The sequence below is a fragment of the Typopeltis vanoorti genome, chromosome 24 (genome assembly GCF_054136105.1).
Source record: "Typopeltis vanoorti isolate ZY-2024b chromosome 24, IOZ_Tvanoo_1.0, whole genome shotgun sequence".
NCBI classification, from domain to species: domain Eukaryota; kingdom Metazoa; phylum Arthropoda; class Arachnida; order Uropygi; family Thelyphonidae; genus Typopeltis; species Typopeltis vanoorti.
Genome location: NC_143572.1, coordinates 79,361,982 through 79,387,466, shown reverse-complemented (window position 1 = coordinate 79,387,466; position 25,485 = coordinate 79,361,982). Strand labels below are relative to the sequence as shown.

General features: G+C 33.5%; 1 protein-coding gene across 1 annotated transcript; it reads left to right on the top strand.

Annotated features, from left to right (window-relative positions):
- The first annotated feature begins 286 nt into the window (after positions 1 to 286).
- LOC150093436 (uncharacterized) lies at positions 287 to 22,349 on the top strand. The gene is made up of 3 exons (XM_090414094.1): positions 287 to 422; positions 18,495 to 18,810; positions 18,896 to 22,349. Exons 1-3 carry the CDS (start codon positions 287 to 289, stop codon positions 20,127 to 20,129), a joined length of 1,686 nt encoding a protein of 561 aa, XP_090270220.1. The 3' UTR covers positions 20,130 to 22,349.
- Positions 22,350 to 25,485: the final 3,136 nt, after the last annotated feature.

The following is a 25,485-nucleotide window of genomic DNA, read 5'->3' as shown; positions in this document are numbered from 1 at the left end:
TAGAAGTGAGGTGGTTATCGAGAGGAAGGGTTCTGCATGCCTTTTCGAACTGAGGGAAGAAGTAAAGCAGTTTCTGTGAGAGTTAAAATGTGATGTATTAGAGCCTTTGAGTGAGGAATGGTTGGCTAAGCTTGCCTAAATGGTAGACATATTTAGCCTTCTTACGAAACTTAATATTTCTCTTCAGGGGTCTTGTACAAATATTTTTACACTGAGAAATAAAATGGATGCATTCAAAAAGAAGCTGGCTCTTTGGGATAATCGTGTGCAAGAATAAGATATAGAAATGTTTCCACTTTTGGAAGAATTTTTGATTGCTGCTGATGTCAACAAGAAAGTCATAATCAACATAAATCAACATTTAAAGGTGTTAGCTGAAAACTTTAATGATTATTTCCCTGAAAATGTGGATCCTCATAGAGGTAACCTCTGGATTAATAATCCCTTCTTGGAAGATAAAAATTGTAATTTTATAACATTGGATTTAATAAATAAAATACTTATCTACATTGGTTTATGTTTCTGTCTTAGCCACCAGCCTGTCTGGGAAATATTTCTCCTGTTTTCCCCAGTCCGCAGGTGTAAAAGGTTAAAGAATGCTGCTGTAGAGGGATGTCAATTGCATGGCCTAATTTGATAACCACGTCTCTGAAGTTTTCTGTAGGTGCACTTTCAGGAACACTTGTATGACAAGATCTTTAATTGTTGCTGATTTAAAAGTTTTTATTGTTGTTTTAGGGAATTCAGTTCTTGACAGAGTTCAGATGTCTCTCATCAAATTACGTTGCCTATCATTAGATTAACACTAATTTCAATGTATTTTACCATTTGTAAGACACTTTAACTGCTCAATTATTTAATTTAACTAAATCCTGATATTCGCTTTTTTTTTTTTTTTTGGTATTTGTTCCTTCTGATTATCAAAGAATTGTTGGAAAAGATCTAAAGATTGAGTTGTTCTCCCTACAATATAGGCACTTCCATTCCCCACGTCTTGTATTAGATTTGTTTTGCCAGGTTGTTTCGAAAAGTGAGGAACTTGTAAAGTGAAGATTCCTAAGGCCTTTCCTACAGGTTATGACTTCCGTCAGATTGCAAATGGATCATCTTTCTTCCCTTGAGCAATTGTAGAGATGGCGTCGTCCTTTGTTCTTTGCTCGTTGATGAACACGGTCCACGTGTTCAATTTACAGCATTCGAAATTTGGATTCTGCTTAACAGATTTTGATGATTTATATATCAATGTCTTCAGCCTGACATGTAGAATTCCTGTTTTTAATTTAAAAAACTTTTAAATTAAAAACAGGAATTAGAACTGCTTTAAAACTGAAGAAACGAGAGCAGCGATACCACCATGTGTTTGTTCGTATGTCTGCCCAGCACCCTCTCTGATTAATATTTATTTTTATTATATTATTATATAATAATAATTTTCAAAATATTGGTACGTAATCTTGTTAAAAAAATAGAAAGTAATTCATCTGGAAGATTTCAAAAGATACCTTGTTAGTAAATAAGGATTACCTTGATTATTTATCTATACATTTTCTTTTCAATCCCACACAGAAAGTTAGAATTCCGGAAAAAAAGTGCGATACTATTTATGAATGAATCGAATTGAGAAAATATATTAGAAAGTGGCATGCAGATCCGATGCCTATTATTTTTATTTACTAAATATCATGCTAAAGATCGAATTATGGGGCTTCCAAGCAGTGCCTTTTGAATCCAAGCATGTGTTAGACATCTTCAATAGAAAGTGCATACTTTGCCCTCCTTTTATTCAACTCCCTGAATAATGAAATTTGAATGCATACTGTTCTGAAGTAAATTATTCTCTTCAATAATATTATTTTTTCCTGGGATACAAAACTATTAATAATTTAAATATGCACTTTCTTTCGTGAAAGAATTGGGGCTCAAATTTTTTGAGCTTGATTCAGTTGAAATTCGCGAATGTTCTCTTCGTCCACAAAAAGGAATGTGAAGAGAAGTTAACATTTCATTGAATGCCCACAATTACTCCTCTGATGGTACTGTGAATCTGATTTCTCTGAAAAACTAAAATATCTCTTTAATATTGGATAACCAAGAAGTCTAAGAATAAAATTATAAGAGAAAATCTTCTTTAATATTAGAAGACTACTACTGCAATAATAAACATTTTTGTTCCGATGTCTGGAGAAACGATCGATAGACAAAGAGGTTTGGGGGATGGAAATAAATCAAAGGCAGTTACATTCTAACTTCTGGATAAACATCTTTGGAGAAAGAATTTTCCAACGGACTTAACAAATGATATTTTTATGACGTTAATCGCAGAAAATTTTTTAATTTCCATTGTACTGCAGGTTGTGCAATTTCTTTTTTTAATGCATTTTAAAGAAGTAAAATATGCAAAGTCAAGCACAGCGTAAAGAAAAAAAAAGAAAGAAAGAAAATTGTTAGGAAAATAAGTTTTGATCTACAAAAAATGAGTAAAATTCATTCTTCACTAGGTGAGAAAATTGATTCGTATTATTGTAATTTTAACAATGACAAATGATTTCTCCTTCAGCTCTCTAAAAGATGACATGCGATTCTGAAATGAAAAGGGCATGGCTTTACAATGCTGATACTTCATCATGCACATCAAGGATTTAGGCCTAGCGTGGCCTGTTCCAGCCTTAGAAGTCATCGTTGAATCTTTTAAGAAGACGTCCTGGTTTTCTTTTACCTAATGCCTTGTACTTCAAGGCTTGTTTTGCTAATCTTTCTCTTTTCATTCCTTGAATAAGTTCCATTCATTTATGTTTATATTTTTTAATTTTTTCTGTTACTAATTCTTGGTTTAATTCTTTCATAATTTCTTCGTTTCTTTTGTGATCAAATGGAGTGAGTATACTTTGCAGTTTTTTCTCATAAACTTCATTTCTGCTGTTATTAATCTTTTGTTTGTCTTTTTGTTATATTGTCCATATTTCACGTCCATATAACAAGACCGGTATGGCTAATGTATTGTATACTTTTAGTCTGGTTTCTTTTTGAACTAGGTTCGGTTTAAATATAGAGTCAATTATCCTAGTTATTTTTAAATATTTTCCAATTTTTGCATTTATATCTTTTTCATTTTCATACGTGATCATACATCCTATGTAGTTAAATGAATTCCCCTGTTCTAAGATTTTGTCTATTACTAACTTAGTTTTTTTTGGATCTTGTCCTTTAAAGGCCATAGTTTTTGATTCTTCTGTTGATATTATCATACCATAATCTATTGGCTATCTCATTTAAATCTAAAATAGCGTTCTGTAAGTTATCTTCAGAATTTGTATTATTATTTGATCGTCGGCAAAAAGGAGTGTTTTAGTTCACAGTAGGAGAAAGTTCAAAACCTTGACGGAAATTTTTATTCCATTTTATTATTATTTCATTTAGGTAAATAATAAAAGAGTTGCTGAGAGGGACATCCCTGTTGGATCTCTTCGTTTATCTCTCTTGTATATGATAGCTCATGATTTAATCTTATTTGTATTTGATTATTTTCTTATATACTTATGATAGCTTTTAGAATATTATTTTTATTTGTCTTTCATTTAATATGTTAAAATAAAATGCTTCTTGAAAAGGAATTTTATCTTGTTGGATCTGTAGCACAATCAGTTCTCAGTATGCAATTACTTCATTTCCCTACTAAAGAAAGATGCTGGCAATGAAAAGAAAATAATCAGTTGGCATTTGAAGAAAACAAATATCTTAATACGTGTTAAGGAAAGTAAATACGAACTATGAAATCAGCTGCACGGATGAATGAGAACTCCAAAGCATTCTATCGCCATAAAGCCAAAGTAAGGAAAAAAGTCGGTAATGAAAAATACATGTTAAAAATTGTGCTGGTATTAAAAACCTAAAGAAAGAATTAAATGATTGATTATTTTTCTAATGTTCTTCATGAAGCTGCAGGTAAATCAGAACCTCATGTAGCAAGCATGGACGTCACTATGAGGTAGATAAAATTGAGGTGCTTGTAGTGTTGAAAATCTCAATAGGAAATTTCATGGAATTAGATTTGATTTGGGGGCGTATATTGCATGAATATGCAAGAAAAATATTCTTACTTTCGTTCACTCTGTTTAACTTCAGCCTAAAAAAGTGAAAGTAAGGGAGTGCTAATATTGTTGTAGTGATTACGGTTTTAGAATAAGTTTGTTAAATCAGAATTTGAAATGGGCTGACAAGGATGTGATACTTTATGTATGACGAGCATGGCTTGTTCAGAAGTAACGGGGAAGTCAGATAAAAGAGAAATCGTAAACTACAGTACTGGGGGACTTTGCCCAAGCATTTGGTGGGATACCGAATGTTAATATGTTAAGTAAACTGACGAAAATGGTAATCAATTGTGGTGTGTCCAGTGCTTTTCTTGATTAGTCCATTGCTGTTTATTTACTCAATCAATAATAGCAGAGATACTCAGTTATAATAATGCTGGCGAATAAAATAGGCATAAAAATTATTCATGATTACTTGAATAAGCTGACATTTTGGGCAAAGGAGAGTGTTTTTTTAATGCATCAAAAGGTATAGTTATGCACATCAAATCAATTGGGTATTTAAAAGTATTCTGACTAGTAGCAAATAAGTAATTGTTATCCCTTTATAAAGCTTTGATGCATACAAAAATTGAATTTTTTGTTTAGATTTGGTCAGTGGGTTCTTCAGGATGTAGAAGTGGTTGAGAGTATTCAAGGGCAATTCCTTTTGAGATGCTTTCAGATTTCTGGAAGAAATTCCTGAGAGGAATTTCTTCCCGTTGAATTTCCAGAATTTTTTTTATATCTGATCCAGAAACAAATGACCACAAGACATACAGCACATTATTGCCATGTCTGGGCGAGTGGAATACAAGAAAGGAGGAATATGTTCGCATGTTGCTTGGACACGTGAGGTTTTAATCTTTGAGGGAATCATAATAATCCCTCGATTGCGCTCCCGATTAGTGCGTCATTTTTTATCGATACCCAAATTCAATTGGTGCTCCTGTACACATCTTAAAAATAAATGTTACAGATTTTAATAATTTTCTATCTATATATTTTTATGGCTAACTATTTTAAAAAATCACTCACCTGACAAATAGTTTAGTTACCGATATAAAACATTTTACAAATGTATTTTTATTGGCATACTACACTACTTCTATGTATACTATGTCATCCGCTATAGTATGCCCACAGATTGGAGAATCCATTCCAATAATAGGGTAATCAGTCCAGCTTCTTGGATAAGTTGTTTATTATTACCCATTGGAAAATTAAATTCTCTTTAAGGATCATTGTAGTTTTTAAAGCAGTTACTATTCTGCTTGTATAACTGTTAGGAAATTTTATAGTTAAAGCACGTGATTTCGCGTGTTGGCGACCAATTCGTACGTGCTTCATTTCTTTCTCCCCTTCAATGATAACATCCGGTAGTTAATTAAATCTCATTCTGAAGAATTGAGTGATTCCGACCTGCTAAATTTAGATGCACAGCGGGAAGATCTCGAAGAATACGACGAAAATGTAACCACTGATAGTCAGCAAAAAGAGATTTCACAGAAACAATTTGAAAATATTTTTCGTACAATCGAAGTTTTTAAGCAGCAATGCTTAGATGCCGACTGATGAAGAGAGAAGCAGTAAAATTTGCAGATGAGTGGTAGAGGCAATAGCGCCAATGTTACAAGAGAAACATTAATGCTAAACATAATATAATAATGTTTAACGAAATATTTGGATACACTAAAAGTTTGTGAAACACTGCCATAAAGTATCGTGCAATGTAAATTTCATAAACTATTCAAAAATATTGCTGCGTCATTGCAATATTATGCTTTTTGTTGCTATTATTTATTTTGTCCTTTCTCTCTCTCTCTCTCTGAATCTTCCTTATCCTTTCTCACTTATTCTACTACATACTATGATTATCTATCTTCCGTATTTACTAGTCGAATGCCTATGAATACTGGAAATTTATTTGTCAGACCAATATATATTTTAATTTGCGTAAGACTAAATAAAACTTCCAGTAGATTTCCTTCTCTCAAGAGCGAAGTTTCTTTCATCAATATTTACTTTAACAGTCATGGTTCGTTAACAGAACTGCGTTTTTATTACCTTAAATTATTTCCCACTCACAAGTCCGATATATTCAAGAACAGCGCAGTTGTAAAATAAAAGACTAGACAGCACTTTTAACAAATAATTAAAACAAATTTACTTAAAATTTATGCATGAATTAAACAAGGGAGATTGCTTTCTCTATCCATTTAAAAAAAAAATCTTTAGCATAAGATTACAACCCTTTTACTTCAATACTAAATAATCTCTTTAACTCAAAAACTTATTTACTCTGTTTACAGTTTCCATTTATTAAACTCCTATTTTACTCGCAAAGAGGTTAGCTATCTCTCTGTTAAGTTATTTTTACAATTTTTTTTTATCAACTTCCAACATGCCTGATTCTCTTAATGACACTTCTTACTGCTATTAACCATATTCTTAAGTCTTTCTAAAACATACTACAAGAGGATTATACAAAAGTATGGAACTTACAAAGGCTCTGTATCGCACATTCAGTCAGAAGTCTTGCACAAATAGTTCTAGGGAGATTCTTTCATCTCATATCTTGAGCTTCCTCAGGAATGTCTGGCTCCAGCAATATCTCATAGGGAAAATAGTGGGCTGCTGTCTGCAGTACTCATACAGCTCATGTAAAAGGTTGTAATCCCATGACGAAAAAAAATACTTCAGAGCAAAGTTGTCTCGGGTAATTTACATCGCCTTTTCTCCTCTGCTTTGGCTTGCTGAAAATGCCTGGATGACTGCCATCTCCAATAGCTCGAACTACCACCTCAAAGACTGAAACTGCTGCCAACTCTCAACCCAGATCCCTCTCTTTGGCATCTGGAAGACTTTCCTTCTCCGGCAACATCTGGAAGTCCTCTCTCTGGCCTGGAAGCTCCTCTTTCGAGCGACAACTGGAACCAAGAACCCACTTATGCTTGTCTCAGTCTCCTTTTATTCTGAGACCTCGGAACTTTGCACTAAGAGTAGTAAACCCCAAAGATTTTGGCATGACTCTTTCATCTTTTAAGTTTAACCCGTTCTTTGTTCTTCGTGCAATCTTTTGATCTTATTTTTCTGGGCGCAGACACTTGTCAAAAACTTGCAGATCTCTTTGATACTTTGCTTGTCCTTTCGGGCTGTGGAATCTTCTCTAAACCTAGCGGTACTCTTCGATGCTTTAAAGGTGTTATCTCAGAGCTCATGCACAAAATTAGTAAACAACATTCTGTGCTCTTACACAATTATATACAAACAAAGTTCCGATGGCCAGAGCATTGCCTTTGTTTTTGACGTCGAAACAGTAAATACGTTCACTTCTCATAGGGTTAGCTACATTAAAATTTTGCAAAATATACATAGAAACAGACGCGGGTATTTATAGTTCTCATGAGACTTGAGCTATGTAAAAAATCGATGTAATGTGTTTTGGAATTTGTTAAGCTACATAGTTTTTACACTATGTTCCGTGGAAAATTATCAAAATTAACATGAGTCTTATATGGTTTTAAATGCTGCAACAAATTCAAACATGTTTGAAAATGAAGCCATCCTCACTTTGCATGTGGATTGTGCTATTAAGGCCAGCGTGTGCTGGCGTTCACTCAGCGGCTGGCTGGCAGCCACCTGCGGTTGCCTACAACTCCGAGCGCGAGTGAAATACAGAGGTATCTGGTCATGTGTGCGAACATTTTAGAACACTTGCATGACTTGCAATCAGTCCTTTTGCAATATTTTCCAAAATCCAGTGAGGACAATTCCTGTGTTCTGAATCCATTTACAGTGACAGCTAAGCCAGCGGATTTCAGTGCAAATGATTATGAAAATCTAATTGACGTAATTAGTGACTGATTTAAAACGAAAATGCAAGGAACTGATATTAAATTATTTCTAGGCAAATTTAACAGGAGAGTACTTTTACAGCGATTTATTTATGCGTTGCAGGATGCTGCAACCAAATCAAAGTCCAGGAACAGAATGTGAGAATTCACTGCTACACCAGATGTGAGAATTCAACTTTCTGATATTGGGTCCGATATCAAAAAACTTGTAATTCAAAGATCTGAAAACATAGAGGTCATTAAGAACATAATTTTACAATAAATATATATATATATATATATATATATGGGAATAAAAACTTAATTGTTTGCACACTTGGGATTAGGAGCTAAAATAACCAAGCATATAAAATTGCTTGGTTATCCTAATATCCTAATATATATATATATATATATATATATATAATGTGTGTGTGTGTGTGTACTCTAGTTTATTTTACTATTTTGAGAATAAATGTTTTTTTTTTATCAACTTTTAGATTTACTCATGTATTTTATTTTTTATTTATGAGCTACCCAACTAAATAATCAAGGTGTTTCGTTAAAATTTCAGGATTAGTGAAGCATTTTGTCGTAGGAAAATTTGAGAAATGCTGCTTTATGGATTGTTTCCTTTAGTATCTAATAAGTCGGTTCTAAAATGTTCAGTTTTAGTATGTATGACTATATTTTTTATTAATGAAATATCATAAGCACATATGCAATGGGAAATGGCACCGGGTGTTTTTTTTTTTTTTTTTAAACTAAATAAGAATATTTTTAAAATATCTGGTTGTCGTGAAAAGATGCCTACCACAATTATGGCTGTTCGAGCGCCCTTATTAAGTCGTGCCGTCAGGGAGGCTGCCTTTATCTTACACCCTGTTGATGGTACTGGCCAAAAGCATTTCATTCCTCTTAACATAAAGGTTTCTAAAAACTCTTTATTGCAGCTTCACTTTTCGGTCATAGTGCGATGATTCATGTATGGATTATTATCAGCACTTCGAATCTACCTCAGATTACTTCACCATTTTAGAGATTGGAAATGGTCACCTCGCTACCTGCTTATTTATGTTTCAATACAATGCAATTGTTGGACACTGAAAGTGAAATAAATGAAGGATTTCTAAGAATTTAAAAGGAGAACGACTTCTACATTTCTATAAATAGCATGACCTTATAGTTGGCAGCACGCATTTTGATGTACCAAACAAAGACGCTATACGTGGAAATCACCAAGAGATGTTGCGCGACAACAGGTACATTACATAGTAGTCAAGAAAAGATAGACAATAATAAAAAAAATCTCAAATCATGGTAGTCATCCCATAACTGAAATAGAGAATGACTAAATATTCGTTATTACAAAATATATAAAAAAAACGAGAAAATACATTGAATAAGCAGAGAATAAAAACAATATTGAAATACTGAAACTCTCATATAAACATTGAATTTAAAAAACATTGCATGCATGCAAATAACAGTGGAGAAGACTGGATTATGAAGGAAATAATTAAACCAACTTGCGATTTGTTTAATAGAGACATACAGTGTTAGATTAACTGTGTGTGTGTGTGTGTGTGTGTGTGTATATATATATATATATATATATATATATATATATATTAATACCGGCAGCTCACATATAAGATAAAACTAATTTTTATTTATATTGAGCACACTATATAGGAGTAATATCATGCACTTCTTTCCTGGATAAGGCAGAAATGCTGGTAACGTTTAAATTCTGAATACAAGTATATGAGTCGTGCAGCATGTGTATAATATCACCAGTGTCAATCGCTTCTGTCCAGTAGGAGGAACCACTTACTTAATAGCTTCAACGAGTCCTTGATAGAGAAATCATTTGAGAGTTATGGCCCCTCTTCCTGCTAGCCACGAAGTTGTCTTTTTGCAAACCTACCAAATATTCTTTATCCTTGCTTGGTGTTCTGTGAAATACCCTGTTCTCATATTTGCTGCTATGGACAGATTGGTCGTTTTGATACTATTTGAGTCGAAGAACATCGTGATTATATAAAATGTTTGGATTTTGAGGGTTCAGGCCTGATGTGGTCGACACTAGATATAGAGTTCACTGGAACTGTAAAAAGTTGTTACACTACAGTATTTTTTTTTTAATCAAGTGAAGCTCTATGCCACGTTCCTAATCTTAATTGCAAAGACTTTATGGCTGTATCTAAGTTGCGAGAAGTGATTTCTGTTAATTAGTTGTAATTTTTCATATTTGATGTAATTATTTCTAAATGAACTTATTTATTATTTCGTAATTAATTATACATTTATTCCTACATCTCTGAATCTAAATGTTTCCTTCTATTGGATAACTGCGACCCACATATGAGATATTATTTGCTGCATGAATCATTCTTGTACTCAGAATTTAAATGTTGCTAGCTTTCTCTCTTCTCCCTGAATAGATAATAAATTATATTTAGTTCTCTCTTGCATGTTATTCAAAACCTATAGAAATAAATAAAAGATCAGCACACAAAATGTTAAGATTTACAAAATTACCAAAGCGAAACCTTGTAGTCTACAAATAACTTACATCAGTTAATAGAAGAAGGAAAAAACAGAAATTAAAAGAAAATTTTAAAATGCAAGGAACACTATCAAAGACTACGAAACAAGGATAAAGAAGACTTGAAGAAAAAATCAAAGAATTGGATAAATTAACATAAAGAAATTAAAGGTGGAAAAAGTGTGGTAAGTAATATCGAATAATTTGTCCTGTAACTTCCAGTCCTACCAAAACAAAAAAGTAAAGGACGAGATAAAAAAAAAAAAACAGGAAAGTTACTGGTAACACAAAGATAGTAGAAAGATGAAATATCTTAAAGACTTAAACAGTGAAGAAAACGTGAATTGTGAAATTACCGAACAAAAAACCTTGGGCCAGAGAAACCGCATGAAGAAATTTAAAGAGAAGAATGAATTTGCTCTCAGGAAAACCGATCTGCAACAGATGAAACACTTGCTGAAATTGTAAGAATGCTTGTGTTGTGTCTGTCTGATTTCGTCTTCCCAGATTCTGTCTGGATAGATTAGGATTAGAAAATATTTCATTTCTAGGAAAGTTATAACTGGATTAGCAGAAATTCAACAGGATTAAATACAGTTAATAAAAAGAATGGATGAGGTTGTATCTGATCATTGGCTTTAAATCAATAACACAAACTAAAATAGTGGTGACTGTGTGAAAAAAAAAAGATAAAATTGTAATTAGAGGTGAAAATGATGAAGTAAAATAAGTCGCATATCATAAAGGAATTATCCAAGATGAATTGAAGATGTGCGGTGAAAATACGATCGAGAATTTCTATGGCAAAAGAAGTATTAAAGAAAAAAAGATCCTTTAATACAAATAAGATTAAGTAATAAATGGAGAAAAGAAAACTAACGAATAACTTGCAAGAAATAAAAGTGTTGCGTACTGAAGTCATCTCTTGGCAAACATGAGGACACAATGAATGTATTATAGATGTGTAAGAAGAGGAGAAACCAGAGAAAAGGAGAAGGGGACAGCCGAAATATAATTTCTTAGAGGAATTTCATTATTCGGAAGAGGTTATGAAGCTGTTAAAGAGGAAAGCCAGAAATAGGGTGATCTGGAGAAGGGAACTCTGCATATCCACAGGGATTATCCCTATGATCAGGGATTTTCAACCAATGGTATGCATACCACAGGTGGTACGTGAGCCACTGCCGGGTGGTGTGTCCCATTCTATGATTTTTATCCTATTTTATAATTTTCTCTTATTTATGTTCTACTATTATCTACGCACGAGATATCACCAAAATTTTTACTAATGCTTAAGTTATTTCTCCCCATTGTACCCCTAATATTTGTATTTATACTGCACCTTTTGGGATATTTAGTTTGAGATATTATATACAAAAATAAGGAGAAAGAACTCGAATATGTCTGAAAGTGAAACAATGTTGCAGTCGTGACACTTTATCTCGTTTCTTAACATTAATTTCCCGCGTGATTAGGTTCGTAATTTTTCAAGTGGTACATTGGACAGCAATTTCAGACAGTTCTTTTATCATTGAACAAAGGTTTATTAATTCCTTTAACATGGTACAATTCAATTTTTGTGATTACTCAATTTAATGCTAAACTAAATACTTACAAACTAACATTAGCTTATTACAAGTAATTAGGCTATGATCCTATAATGAGTATTACGATCATGCCGCCATAACAATTCAACGCATAAATTCACTTGACATGGACAAATAAGATTAAGTCACACTATTTAACTATTCAAACTTAAGTAGATTAACTAAACCCTTTACTGCACTAACACACAACTATGACATTTTAACTTTCCTATACATTACAATAGACATGCAAAATTCCGTATTAGAATAATGATACTTATCACAGACAAATTTTAGTTAACATTAGATATATTTTACAGTACCTTTCTTTCTTGGGTGTTTCATATGGGCCTTTACCTTCTGATTGAACTATCTTGATATAACCTCACTGATAATCTGCTTCTCCTACTTTCTTTTTGGAATTGAACTAGGCTTAAGCTGGCTTAACTTTTCGTAACTCCGAACACACTTTGAATCATCTATATATCGGCTGTGCAACTCGCCACGTGGACATCTATTTCTCTACAGCTCTCCATTTTTCGTAGTTGTTACTGAAGTTGGAACACAAAGAATATGCTTTCTTTTCCTCGACTATATGGCATTCTTCACTTCTCACATTGGAAATATGGAACCAAAATTCCGCTCACATTCGTTTCCGTGTTGTGACGAGGAGATATAACCCCTCTCTCGCCACTCAGGAAAACACCGTGAAATCCCTACGAAAGAGCTCGCGAAGGATTCCTGGAACAGAATCGAATCAAACCAAAACCAAAAAAGCCCTGTGGGGGGAGTTTCCCAACCCTTTTATACCTGTTCTCCTAACGGCACTTTTTCTAACTTCTTTTCTCCACCCCATACTTGTTTTTCTTCATCGACCAATTAGGGTGGCGTTTTTCTGCCAAACGTCCTTTGATCGGCGAGCCCGTAACGATGTCTCAATCCGGGAATCGGCCTTGAGCGATAGTCTGTTTTCCTTTGCTAGCCACTAATTTAATCCCCTTTCCAAAATTTTCTATTAACTTACTTACTTAACTTAATCTCTAGCCTCTCACATACCATCTTTTATGACTAATCCTTTTCTGTCTTATTCAACTTTTCTCATTTAAATCATATCACAATATTAATATATTCTTTCTTTTGTTAGTTAGTTTAACAAAACCTTTATATTTATATATTTTATTGGAAGCAAGAATCTTTCTTTTTCTTTTAATTAATTTAACTTATCTTTTATGCAGGGTTTTTAATTTATTTTATTTATTCTTCATGTTACACCATGATAGCCGAGAAATCTATATTCTCAAGATATCAGGTGTAACAGTGGTAGGAAAACATAAAATAAAAGGGTAAATTAACACTTTTTTACTCGCAACATGAGTTAAGAATTAAAAATATATGGAAAAATATTTAACTGTTCTAATTAAAATATTTCATGCAACTAAAGGAAGACAATTAGATTTTATAGCATCATTAAAAACTTTTGTATAATTTTTTATGAATTTAATAAGTATTAACCAAATATGACAATGACAGAAAGTAATTCAAATATATTTGATCGGACAACAATGGGAAACAGTTTGTCCGTTGTCGTTTGTTCAGCCACCAGCAGCAATTACTGTTAAGAAAGTAGTGGCATTAGATTATTGTCTTTGAATGTGAGATTTTATTTGTGAAATTGTCATATTTATATGCAGTTTGTGCCAGAGTGTATAAACCTGAACATGAATAAGTGGTTAACGAGCGGGGTCCTCAAAAAGATTGAAAGGAGAAATGAGTGTAAGAGGGGGAAACAATTCTTCTCTGCCAGAAGCCACCACTTCAAATCCTAACCAACCTGCGGAGGACATCGTTGTACAAGAATACAACAAAAATCTCCATACAGCACAACATAAATATAATCTCAGTTATTTATCATATGGTTTCATGTATATTGGGGAAGAAACCGCACCTGTTCCCCAATGCGGTTTGTTATGAAACGCTCTCAAAACATTCGATGAAGCCTTTCCTTCTTAAATGTCATTTTAAAACCAAGCATGATGATTTAAAACACAAACCTTTGGAATATTTCCAGAGAAAACTGTCCGATTTGTCAGCAAGGAAAAAACAAATATCCTCATTTTCAGGATTTAACACGAAGGCTCTGGAGGCATCTTATGAAGTCAGTTTAAGAATAGCTGAGGCAGAAAAACCTCACGATCTGAGAGTCATTAATATTACCAGCAGCTATAGATATGGTTAGAATAATTTTTTGGGAAAAGGCAGCAAAACAATTTGAAATGATTCCATTATTTCACGAAGAATTTCAGATTTGTCTTCAAATGTTAAGAAGCAGTTAATAGAAAAAGTTCAGGCTAGTAAATATTTTTCCATACAATTGGATGAAACTACTGACTTTACCAGCATGGCCCATCTTATGTATATAAGTTTATTGATAGGTAAACAGTGAAAGAAGAGTTCTCATTTTGTGAACCACTGCCTGCTTGAAGAACCTCAAAAGAAATATTTTCAAACTAAGGCCCATTTATGAAAATGAAATAGAATAGAATTAATGTGTTGGTGTTTGTTCTGATGGAGCACGTGCAATGGTTGGGAAACACAGTAGCGTTTCAAAAATTAAGAAGTAGCTCCAGAAGCAAAATTTGTGCATTGTAGCATTCATCGCGAGGCTTTAGCAGCAAGAAATATGCCTGTTGCCCTGAAGACAGTTTCGAATGAAAGTGTGAAAATTGTTAACTTCATTAAGTCCAGAGCTATGAATTCACGACTATTTTTTTTTTTTTTTTTTGTGCAATGAAATGGGTGCTGAACATGATTCTCTTTTACTTCACGCCGAAGATAGTCGATCGGCTGTCGAGGGGAAATGTATTAAGCCACCTGCTTGAACTTCGTTCAGAAGTGCAGATTTTTCTCTCTGACAAATCCTCAGACTCAGGCTTGAATTATTTCACTGATGAACTGTGGCTTGCCCGGTTGACTTACCTGGCAGATTTATTTTGCCACCTCAACCAGTTGAACACAAGATTTCAGGGTGTCCATACTTCCTTATTCTTGGTACAGGAAAAAACTTGGCTTCAGCGTTAAAGAAATTGTTACTGGAAACGTGTTCCTTTCCATTGCTGGATGCTTTAAAAAAGAATGAAATTCTTCATCATATTAAACTGGCAGTGAATATCAAGAAGCATCTTGTTAGTCTAATCACAGATTTCAAGGAATACTTCTGAACCCTGGCTTCAGAATTTTGGATCAGAGAGCCGTTTTCCATTGATGACACCTTACCAGAAACGTTAACTCCTTCCGAGAAAGAAGAAATGATTGAACTCTCCTGTGACGGAAGTCTCAGCCAAACGATCAAGAATATGGATTTAACAGACTTCTGGTTGGCAAGAAGAAATGAATATCCAATGATCTTAGAAAGAGCTGTAAAATATCTGATGGTGTTTGCAACTTCTTACCATTGTGAATGTGAGTTTTGTTCTCTCATTTATATCAAAAACAAGTACTGGAATAAGTTGAATTTTTAACCCAATTTAAGACTTAAATTAAGTCAAGTGAAACCAGACATTAAGAAGCTGTGTTTAGCTAAACAAGGACAACCTTCAGACTGAAACAAGAATGTGAGTTATGTAAATAAAAATGTTACATTTATAGTTTGTACTGATAGCCAGTTTATTTGAGAAATGGAGCACCATTATGAGGAATATGTATTTGAGAAAATTTGTTTATGTATTCAGTCATTATTATTTTAATTTTTAAAAATTTTACAGAATCATTTTACAGAACAATCCATCCATTGAAGAGATTTAAAGAATGAATATTTCTCTAATAAATATCTGAATAAAATACAAAATAATTAAAAGGAATAGTATTATAGAAAAATGCTTATTAAGCCCCTAGGATCAACAAATCCCAATTTTCCAGAATAAATTTGCTTACTGGTACATCTAATATCCTGAATTAAATATAGTGGTCCTCCACTGGAAAAGCTTGAGAACACCTGCCTTACATGATAAGGAAACATGAACAGCTATTAACAAAAGAATAGCTGTTCATGTTTCCTACAATTGTAAATCACAATTGCTCGTCTGGTAATAACTGACATCCAACTAACTGAATAAAGTGAGATTTCTTATGAAATTCACTTCCAGATTGTAAAGCCGTCTTTAAACTTTGACCATTATTTTGCGGTTTCCATGTGTACAAGGAATACGTTCATATCAAAGGTCATCCTTAGTGTTATTCCTGAAGACATGCTCAACCTCTGATTATAATCCGACCCCATGGCTCTCTGCTTAAATTATTAATTTGTCATGATGCCTTTGGCAATCAAAATCAGATTTTCTTTACTCCATCATTTTAAAGAGCGATTATCTCTGTTATTGTCCATTGAGTTTTACGTTATTGCTTTGTCCACTATTCGTTAAAAATAATGTCTAGATTGAAACGCATATATAAATTGCTATTAAATATTAGATAATATGTTGAGAATATTTTATTTATAAATCGAGTTTTAATTTAGCATTAATTACCTTGTTTTTCATTACAGATTGTTAATAGGTTTACTGACATGAGATATTTTGCATGCTAATGCATTAAATCCAAGCTGATAACCAGCAATTTATAAAGATTGTTAAGTTGTTGGAAACATTTCCTGCTGAATTTTCGAAATAAAAATCAAATAAATCCGAGGAGGTTGCACTTCTAGTGGCATAAGGGAAAATGGTCAAAATGCAAATGGAATCGACCCAAATTCAAAAAAAAATTAATTCTCTTGCAACAGTAAAGATGGCTCAATCACATTTCCTATTGAAATATCTTAACTTCGATGAAAATAGTGAAAAGTATTTTGCAAGTGGTTATGCAAGAAGCATTTTGTATATCAGAGCCGCCTAAACCAACATCGGAAAACTCACAATAATCAGTCAAATAATAAAAAAAATCTTTATGTATGTCACAAAGCCTTTAAGTGATCAGATCAACTTAAAATGCATGAGACAATTCATAGCAACTGAACAATAACAGACTCCAGTAGTAAAGATTCATGCCAAAAATATGAGAAAAACTTTAATCGACATGACAGTCTAAACAGGCACCAGAAAATCACATGAAAAACGAAGAAAAACATTCCTTCTGTACGGCATGTCAGAAGAATTTCCTTGATTCAGCAAATCTTCGATAGCATTTGAAAATGCACTCACGAGAAGCAATTTCCATGTGAAAATTACAGCAAGACCTTTTACTCACTTACACACTGAATGGTTCAAGGATACACTGAACTGCAATCAACATATGTTGACGTGTAATATGTCTTCTTATGACAGGCAGTTTTCCAGTTTATATTATTTGAATATACTCAGACTTGTGGTTCATGCATCGGAACATTAATTGTGAAAAATTCAAGAACACCTATTGCACACATTTGGGGTGGTAAGCGATTAAAACTGGCTCACACTGGGAAAAGTTTTCCTTTTTTCAAATGCAAAAAGGAGTTTCCTATTTTAACTCTTTTGAGCTTCATTTGAGATATTGTGAACACTACAAACACTTCCCGAATAAATTACAGCTGACTGCAAACCTGTCTGCAAAGTTCCTATTGGAGAATGGTATGTTTCCTCTGAAGCGAGTGCCAAATCATTTTCCTCAATGATTTTCTTTAAAGACATTCCATTCTTCACATAAGTTGAGTAGCCTTTTCAATCCAAATATTCTACAAGACATTTACTTTCTCTCAGAAAACAGATGCAACACAGGTAGTGTGCACTTGAAGGAGAAACCCTTCACCTGTGAAACAGCATTTTATGAAAACAAAGCTTTTTTTCACATCAGAGAGGTTCACAGTAAAGAGAAGCCATATGAGTGAAATTTGTAGCAAGTCATAAGACTATGCAAATCCTTAAAAAGCATCTCACATTGAAGGAAAACATTTTAATTTCTTATGAAGCTCTAGGTTTTCAATTCTATGGTCCCTTAAGGGGCACCATGATCTTCATGCATTCATTGAAGAAACAATTTTCGTGTAAAATACATGGAAACAATATTCTCAATCATAAAACTACAAAGGGCAAACTAAAGTGGATAACTCTTTTACATTCAAAATCTGGTGCAAGAAATTCTTCCATCTGTCTCACATGAGAGGTCACGAAAAATTACACAATAGAGAGATACATTTTCCATGTGAAATTTGCAACAAGATGCTTACAAACTGAAAATCCATCTGAGTTCATACAGGTGAAACACCTTTAATTTGCGAAATTTGCAACAAGAGGTTTTCAGACAGTTAGAGTCTGGAAAAACATCGAAGAGTTCACACTGGTGAGAAACCTTTTCTGTGTGAAATAGGCAAGAAGAATTTTTCAAAGAGTTCGGATCTGAAAGGACATCTAAGAGTTCATACAGGTGACAAACCTCTTCTGTGCGATATTTGCAACAAGACATTTACAGAGAGTTCGCAAATGACAAATCATCTATGAATTACATACTGGTGGGAATCCTTTTCTATGCGAAATTTGCTACAAGTTTTCCTCTAGTTCAAATCTGAATAGACATCTAAGTGTTCATACAGGTGAGAAACTTTTTATAGCAAAATTTGCAAGATGTTTTCAGAGTTCGAGTCTGGAAAAACATCGAAGAATTCATACTGGTGAGAAACGTTTTATATGCAAAATTTGCAACAAGAGGTTTTCAAACAGTTCGGATCTGAAAAGACATTTAAGAGTTCATACAGGTGAGAAACCTTTTCTATGCGAAATTTGCAAAAAAGAGATTTACACACAGTTTGCAGATGAAAAAACATCTAAGAACACATACTGATGAGAAACCTTTTCTATGCAAAATTTGCAACAAGATGTTTTCAGACAGTTCGAATCTGGAAAAACATCAGAGAATTCATACAGGTGAGAAACCTTTTCTCTGCAAAATTTGCAACAAGATGTTTTCAGAGAGTTCGAGTCTGGTAAATCATCAAAGAATTCATACTGGTGAGAAACCTTTTCTGTGCGAAATTTGCAACAAGATGTTTTCAAAAAATTCGAATCTGGTAATACATCGAAGAATTCATACTGGTGAGAAGCCTTTTCTCTGCGAAATTTGCAACAAGAAGTTTCCACAGAGGTCAAATCTGGCAGCACATACAAGAGTTCACACTTGTGAAAAACCTTTTCTATGCCAAATTTGCAACAAGAAATTTTCAAACACTTCGGATCTGAAACGACATCGAAAAGTTCATACTGGTGAGAAACCTTTTCTATGCGAAATTTGCAACAAGAGTTTTTCGTACAGTTCATATCTGAAAACACATTTAAGAGTTCACACTTGCGAGAAACCTTTTCTATGCCAAATTTGCAACAAGAAATTTTCACAAAGTTCGGATCTGAAAGGACATCTAAGAGTTCATACTGGTGAGAAACCTTTTCTATGCAAAATTTGCAGCAAGAGGTTTTCCTGTAGTTCGAATCTGAAAAGTCATCTAAGAATTCATACTGGTGAGAAACCTTTTCAATGCGAAATTTGCAACAAGAAGTTTTCCTACAGTTCACATCTGAAAAGTCATCTGAGAGTTCATACTGGTGAGAAACCTTTTCTATGCAAAATTTGCGCCAAGTTGTTTTCAGAGAGTTCAAGTCTAGTAAAACATCTAAGAATTCATACTGGTGAGAAACCTTTTCTATGCGAAATTTGCAACAAGAGGTTTTCACAGAGTTCATATCTAACAACACATATTAGAATTCATACTGGTGAGAAATATTTTGTCTGCAAAATTTGCAACGCGAAATTTTCAGACAGTTCAAGTCTGGAAAAACATCGAAGAACTCATTCTGGTGAGAAACGGTTTCTATGCGAAATTTGCAACAAGAAGTTTTCAGACAGTTGGCATCTGAAAAGACATGTAAGAGTTCATGCTGGTGAGAAACCTTTTCTATGCGAAATTTGCAAGAAGAAATTTTCCTGTAGTTCGAGTCTGAAAAGTCATCTAAGAGTTCACACTGGTGAGAAACCTTTTCTATGCATAATTTGCAACAAGAAATTTTTGAACAGTTCACATCTGAAAAGTCATCTAAGAGTTCATACAGGTGAGAAACATGTTCTATGCTAAATTTCAACAAGAAGTATTCAGACATTCGAGTCTGCAAAACATCGCAGAATTCATACTGGTGAGAAAAATTTTCGATGTGAAATTTGCAACAAACGGTTTCAATCAGTCAAACCTGAAAAGACATCTAAGAACACATACTGATGAGAAAACTTTCACTTGTCTCATGTTCAGCTCTATGTTTTCAACTCTAAGAAACCTTGAAAATCACTGGAAATGGCACCGTCTGATTAAAGAAAAGCTTTTTTTGTGTAAAATATGTGGGAAACAATTTTCTGAATAAGTCATCTTAAAATTCACATGAAATGGCATAGCGCAGATTACTCCTTTACATGTAAAATCTGTCACAAGAAAATTTTCAACTAGTGTCCTTAAAAGACAAAGTGTTCACAGGAGAAATTTTTCCATGTGAAATTTTCATCGAGTTAATGAAATAAAGTCTGAAGGCTTCACTTCGGCGATGTAAAATTATTTAAATTAAGGGGATGTTAAATCCTACATTATTTCAAAGCCGAATAAGAAACTCAAGAGAGAAAAATAAAAGTGATTCTTGCTGAATATAGGAAACTAATAATTTCGTCGAATCCTAGCATAAGCTAAAGACATAGTTTAATACAAGGGCAACACGTAGCAAAGCTGGGTAAAGTTCTGATCACTATTCTTATTATTTCCCCTAATGTAAAAACACATCTCCTAGGAGATGTATGATGTTTCACATTATTGGGGAAGGTCACTACCCAGACCAGTTTCGACGTTTGCTGAATTCCCATCAGTGAGTAGGTAAACCTAGATAATACCAAGGTTGTGAGTGGAACTTATATACTTTACTACACGAGATGCCAAAAGAGGTGCACCAATCCGTTACTGAAATATAGAGCCAAAAGTCTTCACTAAGGTGTTCATGGTTCATGTGAACCATGTGTTCAGCTTACGCAAAAATTCTCTGAAATTTTTATAGTTTGCTATATTCGGTTTTGAAACTCTTAGATTTCTATCTTTGAGTTTCTTATTCGGCCTTGAAATAATGTGGGAATTAATATCCCCTTAATTTTTAAACAATTTCATCAAGAGGCTTTCATGGAGTTAGCATTTGAAAACACATCTAAGAGTGTATACTGATGAGAAACTTCCCTTTTCCAACGTGCGGGAAAACATTCTCGCAAAAGGAACATCTGGTGACCCACTTAAGAATTCAACACAGCTAATGAGTGGTGGATGGAATGTGGCCTTGTCACATATGTAAATTATATTTGCATTTCTTCAAGTCACCCTTTTAAGCACAACATAAAGTAATCCTTGTGAATGGGTTTATTATTATTTGTTTTTCCAAAATAAATAATATATTAGTGAGAAGCACTGCTTTTCCAAGTGTCACCTGAGTTTTAAAAATATCATCGTTAATGAATTAAAGAAAAGTTATCCCAAATTTATCTTAACAGTGCGAACGAAATGGATTTGAATATCAAAAACATTGAACTCCTGTAGACATTCTTTAGTACTATGCGGTATTGGGAACTTGCTACCACCAAGCAGGTCTTTTAGGAAGTCACTTCAAGGGTTCACTATTTTTTTGCTTCTAATTTAGAAATAAAATCCTCTTGAAGGAATGGATACACTTGTTTCCTTAACCGATTACCTGTTATTTTCTTCTTTTTTTATGGTATTCGGTCAGTTCTTTGCATATTGTTTAAATTAAATAGATGGCTTCGCACTTGACAAAGAAAAGAGAAGAAAAATCTGTTTCAGAGAAGTGTTTGAAGAGCTTGGTTTTTCTCGTACGAGGCACTAGACATGAAAATTATTTCAGATCACTCTGATTATTTTCTGTGGGAACTCTCGGGTGAATTTTGTACATGTTAATATCTAGTAACAATAAAATGTTTCCACCGAACCTTTTTAATGTGAAGCCACATACCCCTTCTTTCTTTGAAGTTCGTGTGTTTCAAGACCGTCAGAGTAGACAAGAACATGAAAGTAATGAAAGTGGGAAACAGCAGCAGCTAGTATACGGTAATGCACAAATTCACTATGCGTTTGGATTTTTTCATTCTAAATTTCAAAGAGATCTATTTTAGTGACTTTTTGGAGATAAAAAATTTTAGTTGATATGTTTTACTGTGTTCATTATTGGTTTATGTATTTTTTTATTTTTGTTTACACTACCATTTCATATGTTGCACGTTTTTTTTTTTCGTTTGGTGTGAAATGAGAATTGTCTTCATTTACTTTGCAGAAAAGTTGTGTAACAGAAATTCCTTAGCAATTAAAATTGTAATTTCTAAACAATTTCAGCTGAGGAGCTTCACTTTCTTAAATTTAATAAAATGCAGTTCTTTTTGTTATGTTGTGAGAATATTTTAATAACCTAATTGCTTTTAACAAATACTCGTTTTAATGTATAAACTTTTTAAAAATTATAATAAAAAGGTTTTGGATATGACTGTGTCCGGGGATATAACTGAAATTCTATTCTAAAAAAAGGGAATTAAATCAAGTAATTACACACAGTCCATTTTCTACTTAAAAATAAAACTTGTACTTCTCTCCTCGACGTTTTGCTCATGAAAATATTACTTTAAAATAATATTAATATCAGCTTTAAAATAGTATCTGCTCACACCTTAATATTTTCAAATAATAATTGAAAATATTAAGGTGAAGTTTTGTTGAGGGAACTACACCTTAATATTGATGAGATTCTCTAATACTGATAACAGAGATTCATCTAATTTCTCATCCCATTCATAATCACTTTAAATTTGATTTTTTTTAATTTATATCTCATGATGCTCTTTCCCTGCAAATTTTCCTTCCCAGAATGTTGTAGTTTCATTTGAGACAACACCATACCCACAATATTTTGTACCTGATCCGCCCTATTTACAGAAGTGCAGGAGAACAATTCGAACAAGTTTTGGCCATTATTATAACTTACATTATAACATTCAAAGAGTTATTTGAAAACATTCGAAAAACTATAATAATTTTTAATGTGATTCAAAATATTAGAATATTCCAAATTTCTTCGATCGGTTTTCAGGAGAGCATAGAAGTAGCATGTATTTCAGTAGTAGCTGGACTGATTCGTATCTGAGGAATGGTTTGCGGCTGGATTTCAATTAATCATTTGCTAAGCATGATTTGAACAAGTGACATATCGGAAGATAAGAAGTTTTGTATGATATCTTAACAAGGAACGCCAAACTCCACAGATTTTAGCTAAGGAATTGCAAGTGTTAGTAAAGAATTGAAACCATATTGTAATCACCGAGTTTTCAAACCTTTCGTTATTACTAAAAGTAATAACAAAATTTCAAACCTTTAGTTATTAACTTAGTGCCTGTGTAGCTCAGTGGATGTGGGGTTTGCATACCACGGTGCTAGGCTGCACGAAGGAAGACTTGGTTTCGAGTCTAGTCCGGGACTAGAGGAAATTTTTCTAAGCCTTTTTTCGACCGGTTCCCGAGTTAGTTGATCTCTGGCATGGGCAAGCGGGTTTTTTGTCCCATAAACTCAAGAAAATCGACCGTAGAACCCACAATATTTCAGACATTAAATATATTGTGTTAGGGACCACGAGATGACAGCACATTTGTGCCCTCTCTCTTCACTGTATACCGCTTAATTAGTGATAGTCTTGGGCCATCTATCTCTGATTTGTACCAGTGGGGATAGAACTCTCCACTAAGTCCAAAAGTTAGATAGGGCTAAATGGCCTCGCCTACTCCCGTATACGGGAATAAAAAGGCGTTAGCTGATTTTTTTCGTTATTAACTTAACGTTATTAAAGCTAATAACATTATTAAGCTGATTCGTTATTAACTTTCGACTGCTGTTGAAGCGATCGAAAGGTAATAAGTACATCAATAGATGAGAAGAGATTGAAGAATGTCCAGGAAAAACCGTTTCTGAAGTGTGAAGTATTTTCATAGGAGATGGAAAGAACTAGATGTGAATCTATGATGTTGGGACAAATTAAGAAATTAGGTTTAAAATCACGTGTGCCTAAGACGAATCCCTTTATGACTTCCAAGCAAAAGGCGGCTAGAAGAGTGCGATGATGTAAACAAAGACTAGGGGTAAGAGGACTGGGAAAAAATATTTTATGCGACGAAATTATGTTTTGTGTGCAGGGTAGGCATAACCCAGTAAGCATGCGATGCATCGCATCGCGGGGCCTCTGAAATGAGTGAAAAAAATAAAATATGAACATGTTTTAAAATTAGCATTTATTTTATGTGGATATGCACTAAATAGATCGTATTGAATACTGCAAATTTTAATAACATTTAACAAACACCGTAAGTTTTTTCGTTGTGTTTAATATAGAGTTGGCAGAAGCAATGGATGAGTCCGGAGCTCTCCAGGACATCATGTGCAGGGGGATCCTTACACTATCGACTTTCTTTCTTACATGTAGCATGCATTCGCAGTTGGGCTCTGTGGTGCATACCTGTATCCGTCTTAATCTCTATTACACAGTGATATTTAGGCATTCATTGAGGAATGGACTTCACGAGGTTTTATAAATCGTGGAACGTTTGATTGCTAAATACAGTGAATGTGTAGTTAATTCACACTCAGATAAGTAGATTCAACATTTAATGTATGGCTTTTCAAATCAAAGGAGAATGTATGCATTTCTGTAAGTATTTTTATTTATATTTATTTTTATATCAAAAAAATTTTTGTTCAATAGGTTTTTTTATTTTAAAATATATTTTTGGGCATAATGTAGACAAAAAATTACACAGAGTTTAAAATAAAATTTAAAGAAAAAAAAACTTGAAAAAGAGACAGAAAAAACAGCTAACCAAATTTCTCAAAATTTGAAGATTTACCCTCGTACCTCGTAGAATAAAATAGTTTAATTTAGGTATTAAAAATTCCTGGATACAAGAATACGATAACGTGGTGAACACGCGAGCGTTAAGAGACACATATGCAGAGTACACTCAATTAGGTGATCGCGGATGCTGCCAAAGTTGATAATGAAATAGCGAAGTTGTGTAAAAATATTTATGTAGCTAAAAGAAGTCTAAAATTTTTACATAAAATTTACCAAGGTCAAGCCCAGTAAGAATAGTGACTTGTAAATAAATGTATGTTATATGTAAATAATCGCAATGGGAATTTTGTATATTGCTCTATGCCAAATAAGGGAATATTCTAGAAAGTGTAGTATTAAGGCAATACCTGGCCAATAGTAACGCAGTATATTTTAAGAGCTTTGTAAAGAAGTCAAACTTTGTGCATGTTCTACATGGGGAAGCTAATGGTCAGTGCTAGGTGGACCAACAAAAGCTTCAAACCAATGTCCGCTGCCAGAACGAATAGGATTTAGGGAGTGTAGGAGATA

Coding starts and splice junctions, on each gene's coding strand:
- LOC150093436 (XM_090414094.1), top strand. CDS start 287: ATGTTTCCACTTTTGGAAGAATTTTTGATTGCTGCTGATGTCAACAAG. Junction 423..18,494: donor AAATGTGGATCCTCATAGAG/GTAACCTCTGGA, acceptor TTCGCAAATGAC/AAATCATCTATGAATTACAT. Junction 18,811..18,895: donor AAAAAAGAGATTTACACACA/GTTTGCAGATGA, acceptor GTTTTCAGACAG/TTCGAATCTGGAAAAACATC.